The sequence below is a fragment of the Staurois parvus genome, unplaced genomic scaffold, assembly GCF_062004578.1.
Source record: "Staurois parvus isolate SC_StPar_1 unplaced genomic scaffold, SC_StPar_1.0 ptg000209l, whole genome shotgun sequence".
NCBI lineage: Eukaryota > Metazoa > Chordata > Amphibia > Anura > Ranidae > Staurois > Staurois parvus.
In genome coordinates this window covers 12104926-12120270 of record NW_028318005.1, presented here as the reverse complement: position 1 = coordinate 12120270, position 15345 = coordinate 12104926, and the positions used below count along the sequence as shown (strand labels likewise).

General features: G+C 41.6%; 1 protein-coding gene across 1 annotated transcript in view; it reads left to right on the top strand.

The window, feature by feature from the left end:
- LOC149461176 (monoacylglycerol lipase abhd6-A-like) overlaps positions 1–13845 on the top strand; it is a 30620-nt gene extending 16775 nt beyond the window's left edge. Inside the window, 3 exon segments of the mRNA XM_089678780.1 lie at positions 7735–7789; positions 9451–9551; positions 10399–13845. Of these exon segments, the coding sequence (XP_089534906.1) occupies positions 7735–7789; positions 9451–9551; positions 10399–10575 (333 nt within the window). The 3' untranslated portion in view covers positions 10576–13845.
- The last annotated feature ends 1500 nt before the right edge of the window (positions 13846–15345 follow it).

Here is a 15345-nt window from a genome sequence, read left to right as displayed (position 1 = left end):
TTACTATTTTGGGCCAGTTTTCCTTTGATAATAAAAAAAAAATCAGGAGATCTCCATTACCATTTACCACCAAATGAAAGCCCAATTTGTCCTGAAAAAAACAAGGTATAATTCACCTGGATGTACAAAGTAGTTGTGATGATATGTACAGCTTTACTAACACATGTCAACGTTGCAAAATTGTGCTTAGGCATTTAGATTTGTTTTACCCTTAGGCGTGAAGGGGTTAAGAAACTCTTTTAAATAAAACATTTCTGTTTTCATTACATATCTTATTTTAGACCCAGTGACATGACTGGTCTCTGTGTATCTCTATGCAATCTGGCAGATCATGACAGGTGGGAGGGGCTGACAGGGTGCAGGCATAGCTTCCTGAAAACAGGAAGCGGTGCTAATGCCTGCATGTGATGCTGAGCCTCATTGACTGAAAAACTTGAAATCCAATAAGGGGTGGGCTAAGGACAGGCAGGCTGAGGAAAAAAGTGCTAGGTGATGCTTGATGTCCTCCAGCCAGAAAATGAAGCTGACTTGATACGACTTGCTGCAGCTTCTAGTGCACATGTGGAAAGCTCACAGTGTGCAGTAAAATCAGAATAAGTAATTCTCAGTACAGGAGAACCTGTTTACAATAGCTACATGAATCTGTTGCCCGCACCAACATTTGTGTGGAGTCACATCAGAATTTTAAAGAACACCTTAGACACTTTTATGAATTCCCCTAATAGACTTTGCAATGAGAACTTTATGTATTGCCCAGAGACAGTAATTGAACCATCCACTGTCCAAATGTAATGTTCCTGGTTTGAATCTGATTAGTTGTTCCCCAGACATAACAGACATATTGATAAATGAGACCCATCAAAGCACCTGGTGGCAAGAAAGTTTTTCAAGCATCATTTTTATTTATGACAGTCCAGGAAACGCTGTTGTTTGTTAGATTTGACCACGTGACGTTTTTTTCAGATCTGCTGCTGATAAAATCTCTCTTCGTATGGGTAGACCGAGCTAATGTTCATTTCATAATACAGCATAATCTGAGCTATTTTCAGCCTGGTCTGCACAGATGGCAGTGGGTAGCAGGGATTGACAGTGAGAACCATGTGTGCGTCTGGGGGCTCTCAGCTAGTGCCTCAGCCATAATACATAACTCTGGTCTATCTGAGTAGAAAGGAGGCACACTGTATCTAGGAAACCTGGTCATTTCCTTATCTGGAACTTTTCTGTATGGGAAATTCCTATAGGAAACATAGAAGTTACACCTTTTACATTTAGTGTTACTAAACCCACAACAGTAAAATCAGTCTGTATATGCAGTAAAGCATGCTTGTTATACTCACTGTGGAACCTAAGGGGTTAATCCTCTGCATTGTATAAAAACGCTGTTTGATCCTGACTTTGATCCTCCCCTTCTTCCAGTCTCCCCCTCTTATCTCCTGATAAGACATATGGTGTGGAGACACTCTGCACATGTTCAGTTTGGTGCGTATTGCTAGAGAGGTTTTTATTTTTTCTTTTGAGAGTGCATGTGATCAGCACAGGGCCAATCAACACTGTCCAGACAGAGGTCAGGAGTTCTGCATCCTCCTAGAGCAAAATGAAAACTACAAGCTTTAACATGTGTTCGGCTGGACACTGCTAGAAGTTTGCTCTAACTGCTGATGAGAAAAGGTATTTAGCAGTTTATATTTACTAAAATAAATAATTGCACTTCCATGTTCTGTGTACTGTGGGAGACCAGAAATAGTGAATGCGGGGTCCTGGGTTTAGTAACATTTAAAGGGCCATTCCACTGAAATGTGATATTTTGGTTAGGGCTGGACCCAATGAGCCACTCTTTTCTAAAATGTCATGAAAATGATACTCCAGCAGTGAAACTTCCCTGTCATAATTCCGAACCTAAAGCAGAACTTAAACTGAAAATGTTTTTTAAAGGCTAAGTTCACCTTTACATAAAAATAATAAATGCAAATTTTTTTTGCAGGTAAAAAATGTGCATTATTTTTTTTTTAAATGGGACATGGTTTATAAAACTGGGAGCTGATCGCAGGTGCCGTGCCAGGCTGCTGCAAACACTGTGCAGCTCTGTTGCCCGTACCTCTGTATGCAGTGTGAATGAACTATGGGCATGCTGATCAGCAAGCACACAGTTCATTTAAACTGCAAAGATGTCTGCCACAGTGGGTGACAGTACTTGTAGTTTATTCAGTCACAGGAAACTGTGAATGAATGATATGGTTGTGTGAGCGCAGCCCTGCACAGCCGTGCTACATTTAAAAAGTGACAGCAGGTGCAGGGAGTGGATCCTCTGTCTGATGTCACATGGAGGGAGAGGATCGGGGGAAAGAAGGTGCAGGAGATGGAACGTTCTACATGTTCCACCCTAAAAACTTGACCTATAATTAATTAATATTCATATAAAAGCAAACAACACCCATCCAACTATGTCTCCATGCTTTATTTTGTTGAGAAATTGCTCTGAAAAATACCCCCCAGCATTTCTAGCTGTAGCTATCATCAGTAAGGGCAGATGATTCATGGAGCAGCATTTAGTTCTTGGAATCCTTTGCTCAGGTGTGAATTCAGGAGGGTGTGCTTAGTTGAGAAATTCATTGCTTCCCTCCTCCAGATGAATAATATAATGGCAATGAAGACTCTTGGGATTCATGAAATGATTTTTGCCTAGGCCAGGAACCAGGAAGCAACTGAAGACGTTAAAAAAAAAAGTTTAAAATGAGTAAACATGATATACCTTCCTATCTATTTACTATTGCTAGCAGAAAAAGGATTAAAAATAGTTCATGTGGATTGAGAGAGTCTAGTTCCACTTTGAAGGTATAATCCACATCAGTGATATGTGTGGCACTACCCCATAAGGAGCCACTGAGTTTTCTGGTCCCCTATAGCTGCACAGCTAGGCAAAACACATTTTTCAACTTCCATTCAGAGTCAGTATCTAGTCCTCTGGGCTTGTTTTTGTTGTTTTATTTCACGTAAACAACTTGGATAATGTCTAGGGGTATATGGCAGGGCTCAAAACTACTAGCCAGGCCTTAAGAGTTACTCGCCACCAGTTGCCTTACCAAACCCCTACCTTGCCCCGCTCCTAATTCCGTCCCTAAACATGCCCCCATAAATTATCTCATGAAATTACACTGTTAAATGTTTTATGCAGAATTAAGGTACAAAAATAGGTGTCCCCCTTTACATAGGTGTCCCCATCAGAGTCTCCCTTTACATCGGGTGTCCCCATCAGAGCCCCCCGTTACATCAGGTGTCCCTATCAGTGTCCTCCTTTACATCAGGTGTCCCCCTTTACATCGGGTGTCCCCATCAGAGTCCCCCTTTACATCGGGTGTCCCCATCAGAGTCCCTCTTTACATTGGGTGTCCCATCAGAGCCCCCCTTTACATCAGGTGTCTCCAAATGGTAAGCATCCACTTACATGAGGGACGATTCTGATCTGCAGGCTCAGTTGTATTCCTGTTTGCTACCTTGCCAGCCCATTATTACACATCCAGCTGGCAGCTCTTTGTCTTGGCTTTCTCCTCTCCTGCTCTTGCTGCTGGGGGGAGACATAATAAAACAAGACTGGGCTGGGGATGGAGCAGAGTCTCAGAGGAGTGAAGTCCCTAGGCGGGGGAGAGCACTCTTTTCCCGCAGGGAGCCGCCACACAGCCAGTGCACAATCAGGAACCCACAAGAGCATTGAGTCCCGTACCGACATGCAGGAAATACAAGCAGATGGAGGGCTTAGGCGGAGTTGTGGGGGAGAAGGGAGAGAGAGCAAAACATTGGGGGAGGAAGAGGCACCGGAGGAATGTCAGCAGCCGCTCCTATCCTGGTGCCCTAAGTGGACACACTCGCCCCACATTATTTTCACTTGCCAAATGCGAGCAGGTGAGTGATAATTTTGGGCCCTGGTATATGGGACGCCAAATTTGACTTAAAAACAGCAACTCTGATGACAAACTTCCTATTTTATGTACAAAAAGGATGGATCCTGGACTCTACTCCCTCCAAAGTGACTTTTGTCTCTTAATGGATCAGTTACAAAGTCTCTTTAAAGGAGCACTTGGTTCCCTTTAAGTAAATCTCTTCAGACCCCAGCTGGAAACTACCCACCCACCTGGCTGCCTTGAAGAGTATCTCAGAGCAAGGAATTCCATGTATGGCACCTGGCAGCCCTCTCCCTTGTATCCTATGGTTTTGCATAAGACTGCTTGTTCAGGCCTTGTAACTGTGCTAGTCCTACATGCTGAACAAGGTACCCTCTGGATAGGACTTGTGGTGCAGGTCCCAGTTCCCTGTAGTCCCTTCCCAGGCTATACGAAAGCATCTCAACAATCCATCTTTCATCCAACTCCCAGACTCCTGCTGCTAGCAAGGCTCTTCCATACTTATGGGTCTGTCTGCCACACTGCCAGGCCTCCTGCCTGGGGTTGGCCAGACTCCCATGGATATGCAGATCTCAGTCTCCACCCCTCCGCCCAGTAGCTTGAAGAATATCCTGGAAGACTCCAGAACCTTGGGGATGTACTAGAGACCTGACCAGTAGAGTCCTCTAGCCTGACCTAAAGTAACACAATCAGACTTGCTTACTTCACTACTGTGAGCCAAACTGAATTTAATTCTCTAGCACCCATAGGGGGCACTACATATGTATTTTAGTTAGGGCCAGAACCTGATGGCGATATGTTTTGAATATTACAACAATGGAACCTCCATGCCTTAATTTCCAGCTCCCAGAAGTATAGTTGTACACCTGTAGCTGTTTGCTCTAATTTGAATACCTCCAAATATGTCACTGATGCCTGGTGCAGGGATGAGTTGTGAGGATGGCAAAGTAGCCCTGGATTTCTTTTAAAGGAACATTGAATTATGTTAAACTTGTCTGCTTAAAAGCAGGACTTTTATTTTGCACAGATACATAGCAAGCAGTTTCCCATGATATTAGGGCCCATTCACACTAGAGCAGTGATTTGACATTTTTCAAATTGGAAGAATGCCAGTCATCACTAGGGCACATAGAAAATATGTGGGTATTGTAGTCAACAATAGACATATTATTGGCATTCAGAAATAAATACATATATTATTAAACCATGAAAAGCCAATGGCATTATCTGTAGCCCTCAGAAAATAACCTTAATTGTTGTGAGATAAAAAGAGAATATTTCCAAGAAATTAATCCAGCTGAGAAAATGTGAAGATCACAGGATAATAGGATGTATTGCTGCGCCAAGTGTGTAGATCTATCCACCAATTATAGGGGAACAATATCAGATGTACACAAAGAGACTAAAATAAAGGTGAAGGATTTTGTTTCAAGGCTAGCATTCCAGCAATTCCAGAGTTAACTCACTGTGTTTATTTCAAAGCTTCCTACAAAATGCCCTCTATCAAGTATTTAGGAGAGACAGACAGTTTGTCCAATAATGTTACCTAGGTTTGTACCCCTGAGGAAGAGGCTTCTGGGTAAACATCATTGTTATATACTTGATCCACTGCATCAGACACTAGGAGTTTCATTATAGGTTAGTCCAGTGGTTCTTAACCTTGAGATCAGGGCCCAGTAAATGTAGCCAAAACTATGACTGGGAATACAAAACATGTATTGAAAGTCTGGAAGGGTCTGGATGGGGCTGGTTGTCACTGTGGATGGGAATTCTGGAGTTGGTAGGGGGACTCTTCAGCAGACTTGGTGGCCGTGATGGGGATGAGGTTTCGGGAGGAAGCTGGGGGGCACTGTGGGACACTGATGTGGTATGAGGGCACTCTGAAGGTCTGGAAGCTCTACAGCAGGCTGTGGGCACTGTGGGAGGCTAGTTGGCACTGTGGGAGGTTGGGGGGCACTGTGGAGGCTGAGGGCTCATAGTAGGCTTGAAGGCACTGTGGGCCACTATGGGCAGTTAGGTGGCACTATGGAAGCTGGGAGGCACTGTAGGAGGTTAAGGGATCCAAAGCTGACTGGAGGCTTGGGAGAAAGGAAGGAAGGGCCCAGCAGTGGGCCGCAGCCATGTCCTGTGGTTGAGAACAACTGAGTTAGACAGTATGTGAAAAAGATGACTGAAGGGTTTGGTGGTTTTCATATGTGCTTTGATTTTTAGCTTCTTAAAACAGATGCAGTTAATTTTGCTGGGGAGCATTGGCAGTCCTTGCAAACATTTCCGTCTCCTGAAATCTTTGTACAAATAAACTGTACCTTGCCACTATATATTTGGCACTACTGCTTATGATGCATGTGATTTTACCCCAAACCTCGTTGTGATCTATAATCTTCAGCAATTGACCTAACCTACGTTTTCATCTGAAAATCTAAACCTTTACCTAATCCTTATTCCAATTTTGCCAAAAGTTCTAATCCATCCTAATCCTTTTTTGTGCACAAAAAAGATGATAATTTTCCCAGGGCTGTGTTACCATACCTTTTTCTCTTGTGTCTTGTTGGAGGGGGCAATTGGTAGTAGAACAGGGCTTTGTTTCCCGCCATTTTGAGGGCTGTGATCTTATGACTGGTGTGGGATGGGGATATTCAGGAAGCAGCAACAGAGGTGGAGGAAGCACAGATCAGCAGAATGAGGGAAGCAGAAGCAGGGAGATCCTTGCACTGTAGATCCTCTGGTTTCCTACAGCTTTCTCTCCAGTAGGCCATCAGGTGAACAATGAGGGAGCAGTAGTGACATCACCAAACTCAATTCAAATATAATTACTAGATCAGTCATTAGAGGCAGGTGTGGGTAGGATATACCTTAAATATTCTCACATATGTGCAACAATGAGGCTGTAGATCCAGCAGTGCCTAGGCAGAGTCACATGTCAGGATGTGCACTATTTTGGAGAAGGAATTAAAAATGGTAGTATTTTCTAAGTGCTGCTTAGGCACAATTAACCTTTTCCTTTAAGATGGCAAATCTTTAATTTTTTACTTGTAATTTAAAGCGTTGCTTAACCCATGACCCTGCATTCACTATATCTGGTCTCCGACAGTACACACAACATGGAAATGCAATGATTTAAGTAAATATAAACTGATAAATACCTTTTCTCATCAGCAGTATATAGCAGTCTTGTGACTTTTATCAGTGTCTAGCTGAGCACTGGTTAAAGCTTGTAGAACGAGTTTTCATTCTGCTCGGACTGTCCTATGAGGCTGCATAACCCCTGACCCTCTGTCTATAACATTTTTTTCAACCCACTGTAGTGCAAGGTGGCACAGCCTACCTGAGAGTGGCAACTCAGCCCTGATTTCAGGAGCAATGCAGCATCATTGCCACACCATCACAGGAAGCTGCATTGGCTGATTTCACTGGTAGGTTCAACAGGTATTTGTGGGCCCTTGCAGGGGGACTGAGAGAAAACTGTAAGTGCAGATACAGATTATTATACAGGAATTATATAGCGCCAACAGTTTGCTCAGCGCTTTACAATATAACGGGAGACAATACAGTTCAATACAAGAGAGTTAGGAGGGCCCTGATCCTTGGAGCTTACAATCTAAGAATGCACATACAGTATAATTAATTGCTGTGATTTATATTCTTTAATGAAAGGTCCTAGTTCAACTACAAGGAAGTGCTATGAGAGTGTCTGTCTGCTACATTCATAGCCCCAGTGTTGTAAAAAGAGAAAAACTGCAGAGGAAAGCCATGAAACCAGTCTGCACTTAATTATTTCTAAGTTGAATTAGTAACACATCCTTAATGTTTAATCCAATTGAAACATTTTTATTCCTAGGTGCTTCAAGGACTCGTTGATGTTCGCATTCCTCATAATGAATTTTACAGAACGTGTAAGTGACAGTCTATCTGCTGTAAGAGATTAGAAAATTACTGTATTCGGCTAGGTTCACATGGCAGCAGTCTTTAAAAAGTGATCCATATTGGATAAATATGTACAGTCCTGAATGCCTTTTTTTTTTTCTTTTTTTTCTTTTTTTTTTTTTTGCCAAATGTCAATTTTGCATGGAACGAACACACCAGAACTACAAGCCAAGCATTATTTGACTTGCAGGTGCAGCACTGTCCCATGAACTTTAATGGACAGGTTTGACAGGCAGCACCACCTGCCAATACAACAAGCCAAGTTAAATAGTGTGTATGATCCCCTCTTGCTGCCTTGTTAGGCTTTTGGGGGAACGGAAAAATGCACCAGAAGCGCCCATATTAACAGCCTGTTTGAATAAGGTCTAAAGACGTTGCTACTTTTTACCTCCAGGGAAGGTTTTATTTTCCGCAAACACAGTGATTTATAAAGAATAAAAACATATATTATTGTATGTAAACAATGAATGCAATTAACATATATATATATATATAGTAAACAGACTTCATCTAAAATAAATAAGGCTGGCCATGCATACATTTTCTTTCGTTCTATCAGCGGGTTAAACAAAAGAAAATAAATCAATTCCCCCATCCACAAAGGCATCCGCACCATCAGAATACACTCATCAGGACCTCTGGCGATAGCCAGCAACACTGATCAAGCAACAATTTGTCAACAGGCTTCCAAAAGAAGTTCATTGAGAGACAGGCTTCTGTACAGCAACCTGCCCATAGATGAATCAAAATTTGTCAGGTCCCTGCTGAACCAGTTGAATTTTGATCCATCTATGGCCCGCTTTACGCTAGTCCACAATCTTACAGATTTACACAGTGCTTAAACTCAACATGTTTCGTTATATGTGGTTGCTTCTTTGGGATAGGCACTAAAATATGGGCTTATTCATATTAATCCAATCAGAAGTCTGAATAATATGACTGCAAAAAATTATATCAAATCATTTTACATATATTACACATTAGAGTCACAAAAACATAAAAAAAATAGATTAGAAAGGTTGTCCACAAAATCCATGACGTATAAAAGAAAAAGGGGAAAAAAAGGGGGGGGGGGGAATCCCATAGTGAAGCATGAGGACATTGATACTTTTAAGAGTACATAAAAAAGGGAGAGAGCTGAAAATAAAATAGAATAGAGTGGAAAATTGTTGGCCAATCAGCGCCCACATCCAATTAGATGATGAAGATTCCTCCATCTGCACTGTATACAGTGGAGACTGTATCAGCTTTTTCCAATAGTGTATATCCAGCTTTACTCTACAAAAGGCCCCATTTAAATCATAACTAAGAACAAAAATGTAATATTTTACAGTTTACCAGTACTTCGACAAAGACCAAGAAAAATGCTATCTTTCATATGTAAACTACTAATGTAAACTACTAATCCCATCACCCCACTCAGGGATAGGAACTGTGCTATTTGCACGAATACCATATAAAAATAAAGTTAAAAAAATCTTGAAAAAAGGAAACTATCACAGCCACCATCTAAGGTTTAGTAAGCTGCTAATTATTACATTTTTGTGTTTGAGTTTAGCTATGTTTTAATTGTGAGCATATTGTTGTTGAGTTGATAATGGTGACAACTAACAAGCAATATTTTGTTCAGTGTTTTTAGATTTGGTTGCTGAAAAATCACGTCACATTCTTCAAAAAAGCATGGACAAAATTACAGTTCCCACCCAGATCATCTGGGGTCGACAGGACCAGGTGGGTCTCTTTGCTCTATTTGTGACATATGTATAGTATATAGAAACATAGTTAAAAGTGTTCCTAAATCCAGGACCCTGAATTCACTATATCTGGTCTCCCACAGAACACAGAACATGGAAATGTTATTATTTTAGTAAATATAAACTACTAAATACCTTTTCTCATCAGCAGTATATAGCAGTCTTGTGACTTCTATCAGTGCCTAGTTGAGCACTGGTTAGAGCTTGAAGGAGGACTTTTCATTCTCCTCTGACTGTCCTATGAGGCTGCATAACCCCTAACCCTCTGTCTGGACAGTGCTGATTGGCCCCTTGCCGATCACATACACCCTCCCAAAGAAAAAAACTCTCTTGCAATACACACTAAACTGAGCATGTGCAGAGTGACTCCTAGGGCTCTGTACCATCAGCACATGGATTGGGGACAGTTGAAGAAGGGGAGGAACAGAGAATACAGGATCAAACAGCCTTTTTACACAATGTAGATTATTAGCCCCTTAGGTTCCACAGTGAATATAACACGCATGCTTTACTGCATATACAGACTGATTTTACTGTTACGGGTTTAGTAACACTTTAAGTGAGTTTTGTTTCATACCTGGGTGTACAGCATGTTAGATCATGTCGCAGGGTAAAATTCTATTTTATAATGTTCAACAATGCCCCCAAACTCTAAAGCTTCCTAAACTAACAGTAATTTTAGAATGTCCAACAATGTTCCCAAACTCCAAAGCATCCCAAACTAGTTCTACGTTCTATAACCAGTGCATAAGCTAACCACCGCTTCCAGTTTATGGATTTCCCTGCATCTTTAATATGTTTCATTCATTATTCCTCTGTCACAGGTCTTGGATGTTTCTGGAGCAGAAGTCTTGTCCAGTGCCATACCTGGAAGCCAGGTGGAGATCCTAGAGAACTGTGGTCACTCAGTAGTGATGGAAAGACCCAGAAAAACAGCCAAGCTCATGATGGACTTTTTATCCTCCCTTCAAACCACAGAGAACAATAAAAAACATGATTAACAATCAGGAAATGCCTGGGACAACTCTGCTCCTCTCTGTATACTGTACCACTCTGAGTTTCTCAGGGGATCTTGTAGAACTCTTAGGAAAGTAGTTTAGTTCCTTGTGAACACAAGACTGGGACTTCAGTATCTGCCTGTAAAGTCCACATGCAGATCCCTTCCAATGTGTCAGAGGCTTACGATAATGCATGTGACGGACATGGATGATTATGGTATGGTATGCTGATGGTGATTCCAAAGTCAACATGATCTTTTAAAATTTAAAGCGTGCAAACGGAAACCAGTCACAAATGTGATGCACCGAAACTCTCCACCCAACACTTTAAAACCACTATAAATGCAGGATGATCTTTTGAACCTGTTTATTATATGCAATGTACTGCTGTTGCAGAAATATTTGTTGATAGGGCCTCAAAGGTAGAAGACTTCCCTTACTGTGATGCTGGTGAGTCATTGTGCAATGGAAGTACCAGTCCTTCAAGCTGCTGAGATATACAAGTATGAGCACACTGCTTGGAATGTGTGCAATATACTATATGAATATTTTGGTACCGTGCCTTCAAAGCAGTATTGTGTAGACAACACAATACACCAATCAGCTTTGATAACATGCGCACTGTGATCTAAGGGACTGCATGATGTAAATGATCAGAAGCCACACCTGCTTCCATGAAATATCACACTCAGAGAAATACAAATTAATGTCCTTAACTGATATGCAAATTTTCATGTTCACATCAGCCACAAAAAGGACTGAACAATTTACAGAGCTGTATTTTAGTATTTGCCATTGAGACTGATGATCTTGTATACGTCTCATAATATGGATATTATTTGTTATGTAGATATTACAATCGGATGTTCTTACCAAGACGTGGGATAAGAATATTGAGGTTGATTTACTAAAGGCAAATAGGCTGTTCACTTTGCAAAGGAAGTTTCACTTTGCAAAGAATACCCAATCTTGTACAAGGAAAATAAAAAACAAACAAACAGCTTTTTGTGCTTGCACATGATTGAATGATGGAAGTCCGGGACAAATTCCCTTGCAAAGTGAGCCATCTATTTGCCTTTAGTAAATCAACTCCATGGAGTTTAATTCAAATGACTGCCATGGTTCATAGAGAAAGCTAAAGTGGCCTATCAAGTTATAACACGTGTGCCTGAAAGGTGACTTTAGCATGCCTAATAGTACCATGGGCAAAATCAGAAAATACATATGTGATGCAGTATGTATTAGCATTAACACAGCTGTTTACGTATTTCTCAGCTACACCCCCCTCCCCCCCCCAACATAGAATTATTACCTATTGATCCTGGCAATAGCTGTTTTTTTTTTTCACTTCTTTTAACAGGCCAAGCTGTCCCGCACAGGTATCAGTTGTAGGGGTTGGAACAAGCTGTGTAAAATCGAGAGGGGTACTGATTCATATGATTTAGGCTGGGTTCACACTGTTGCACTGAGTTAGTGCATGTGTGTTGCTGCTTGTGATCCTGATCATTACATGCGTTGCATTCAGACAGTCTATTCATTTGAATGGCCTGCTTACTGCACCAAAAAAAGGTGCTTGTACTATTTTTGTATCATGAAATGCTGCACACCGCACACTAGTATATTACTGTCCATTGTGCTGCGCTGCAATGTACATTTGTTTTTAAGGTGCGTTTCGGTGCCTTTAAGAATGAATGGCATCACAGTGCATCAAATCACAAAACACGTTTTTGCATGTTGCATTAATGTACACTTAAGCTAGGTTCACATCTGTGCAGGTGGTGCCTCTGCAGATCTGCACGAAAATCCATGCAGCCGCACCACCCGCACAGAGAAATGCGGACCCGTGGACGGGTGCCATTAGTTCTAATGGCACGCCGCCCGCACTGGAAAACGCAACCTTACTGGGACCCGAGGTTCCCGTGTGGGCTGCGCGTTCAGGAGAAGTGCAGGGATTTCTTCTCTGCGTGCTGTAGGGCAAGGGAATCCATTCAAATGAATGGGCTCTCGTGCCCGCGCAAAACGCGACACGCACGGCTGCATATATGTGAACCAGGGCTAATACGTGTTACCACAGTGCAAGAGTATGAACCCAGCCTAAACCATTTTTCCACAAGAAAAAAAAAACTGTTGTAATGGCCTTTTTAGTGTAATCACCAGTTTGGCTTTAATTTTGTTGACATTTCTTAAAGCCCAACTTCAAGCAGATAAAAAAATGATCCCTTGCAGTGGTGCTGTACACCCCAGACCCCCCCCTTTACAGCTCATTTTGTCTAGGGAAAAGGGGAAAGTTTTATTTACCTGATCCTCCAGCAGACAGTGCTCCCCTGCCATGGTGGACTGTCCTTCGGCATCCTCACGTCCAAAGCAGGTCTATGGACCCTACTCTGGTCTTCATGACCTCAGGGAATGTAGGGGTGCAGAAGCTGCAAGGACTAGTCTAGGGGGGGAAGGAGCAGAGGATCGAGTAAGTATATTTTCTGTTATTATTCCCCTAGACATAAATGAGCAATTAACCCTTGCAGTGTGGGCACAGCCCTGCTGCAAGGAACAGTTTTTTATGTGCCCGTGGTTGGACTTTACAGTCAATGTAGGATTACATGGTTTGAGACTACCCAATCGCAGGGTGACAACACTCTATGTGATTTAACTGCAGAGCGAACTGTGTTGTCCTATTATAGGAAGTGAAAATACAACAGATCTACTGCCATGATCAGGTAATAAAACTGTTACGGGGGGGACCCTGAATAACAAAACTGCTGCTAGTTGCTAGTGACATGTTCATCATATACAGTATGTAATTTATTATGTCACCCACTTTATCTACTTGATGGATCAGAGCCAGTGGTCGATTCCCAGGTCCCTGCATCCCCTGATGTCTACTGTAGCCACCTGGGTTATTGCTTGGAATGTTGGCAATGATGTGGGTTGGGGCTGTATGTATTACTGCCTAAAGCAATAAAGATGACCTGCCACTTTCTAATATGTTATTCATCTATCAGTTTGATGAAAATAAAGACAATTTGAAAGCAGTAAAACACTGGTTGTAGGTGGAGGAGAGCGGTGTTTGATCGGCGGCAGGGTTGATCCTTTTGTTTTTAAGAATTTTGAAGTCACCTTAAGACTGCAATACATTAACAACCACTAATGAGTTATTACCAGCCGCTCAACAGCATAACTTATGAGTGTGTCACAATTTCTGGGGACCATCACCCTACGTGAATGAATGTATGGAACAATAAACTACCTTTTGCATTAAAAAGCAGAACAATTCCACCTGTCAGCCTTATTTATGAACAGTGTAATTCTTATTGAGACTGAACACAAGACCCAACAAATTGTCTGGCATTTAAGTCCTGGCACTGTGCACATTTTCCCACAATTGACGTTCGGTATGAAATTATGATCTCCACACAACGCCTACCCAAATTTGTTCAATAAACAGCAGGTTGCTTAGTAACTAGGCATTTCTTACCATCAGAAATTAAACCGTAAGATAGAAATACATCAATCATGCTATAATAATTAGCACTGACATAGAAAATACTGTTATCTAATGTACTTTATATGCCAAGTGATTTCTTCCAATCTTCCTTCTAACCGCTTTCATCCCTCCTAACAAGGCCATGTCCTCCAGTCCTACCTAGTCTGGAATTATTGTGTTTAATGTCAAAGCAGACACTTTTCGAATTTGAGAAAACCCCACTATATGTTTGTTATATGTTCCCATTCACACAGCATACCTAAAAATATATACATTTTACCCTTTAGATCAGTCATTTTCAGCTAGGGTTCCGCCAGAAGTTGTTAGGGGCTCCTTGAGCTGTGGTTAATTGGTCTCCCATCTGATGGTGCCTACAAAGTTCCAGGTCCATCATCACTTGACAGAGCCAGGTAGAATGACACCAATGATCTTTAAAGCTGACTTCAAGGGTGGCATTCTAACCACCACTATAAGGGGGACATTCATCCACGGACCACCAATGTAAGATAAATGTTTTCAATTACCATAGTAATGAAAGTGCCTTGTGTACATAAATGTCTATGCAGAACAGCAAAAAAGTTCATAGGAGTCAAATTTTTCGAGTTACCTGCAATGGACTAACCTTAGCAGGGGTTCCCTGAGATGTGACAATTATTTCAAGGGTTCCTCTTGGTTAAAAAAGGTAGAGAAAGGCTGGTTTAGATGTTCCCCAGGAGAAGGCCTCATGACAGACTGCAAACATTTTTGAACAATTTCAGAATGACTCTGCTCCAAAGGATCTATTTATAAAACATTTGTTGGACAAATGCCCACCCATTTGTGCAGGTCACATGAATTTTGGCTGTAAATTCTGAAATAGATTTATTCCTATAATAGTCACCTCCGTCTAGTAGCCTGGATGTGGTATATTTTCTCATTATTTCAGAAAACTATGTTGCATTTTGGCCACTACATGGAGATGAAGATAATATAAATGAATCTATTACAGCAATTATGGCTAAAATTTGAAATCTGTGATATTCATGCAACAAATGTTTTTAAACCTTTTCCCGTCCGTACTATAGGCATTGCTCCCCAGTTCTGGGAGGACATCAATGGACATGTGCGCCTCCCCCTGGAGCATGCATTGAGTGCACTCTGTGACCGCTGTGTCTTTTGGACAAATGTCCAAATGTCTTTTGGGGAAATCACAGCAGCCCTATACAATGAGATCAGCTGTGTCCAATCACAGCTAGTCACATGTAAACAGGCTTGTCTGACAGGATACAGTGAGTACATTGCTTATACTGATA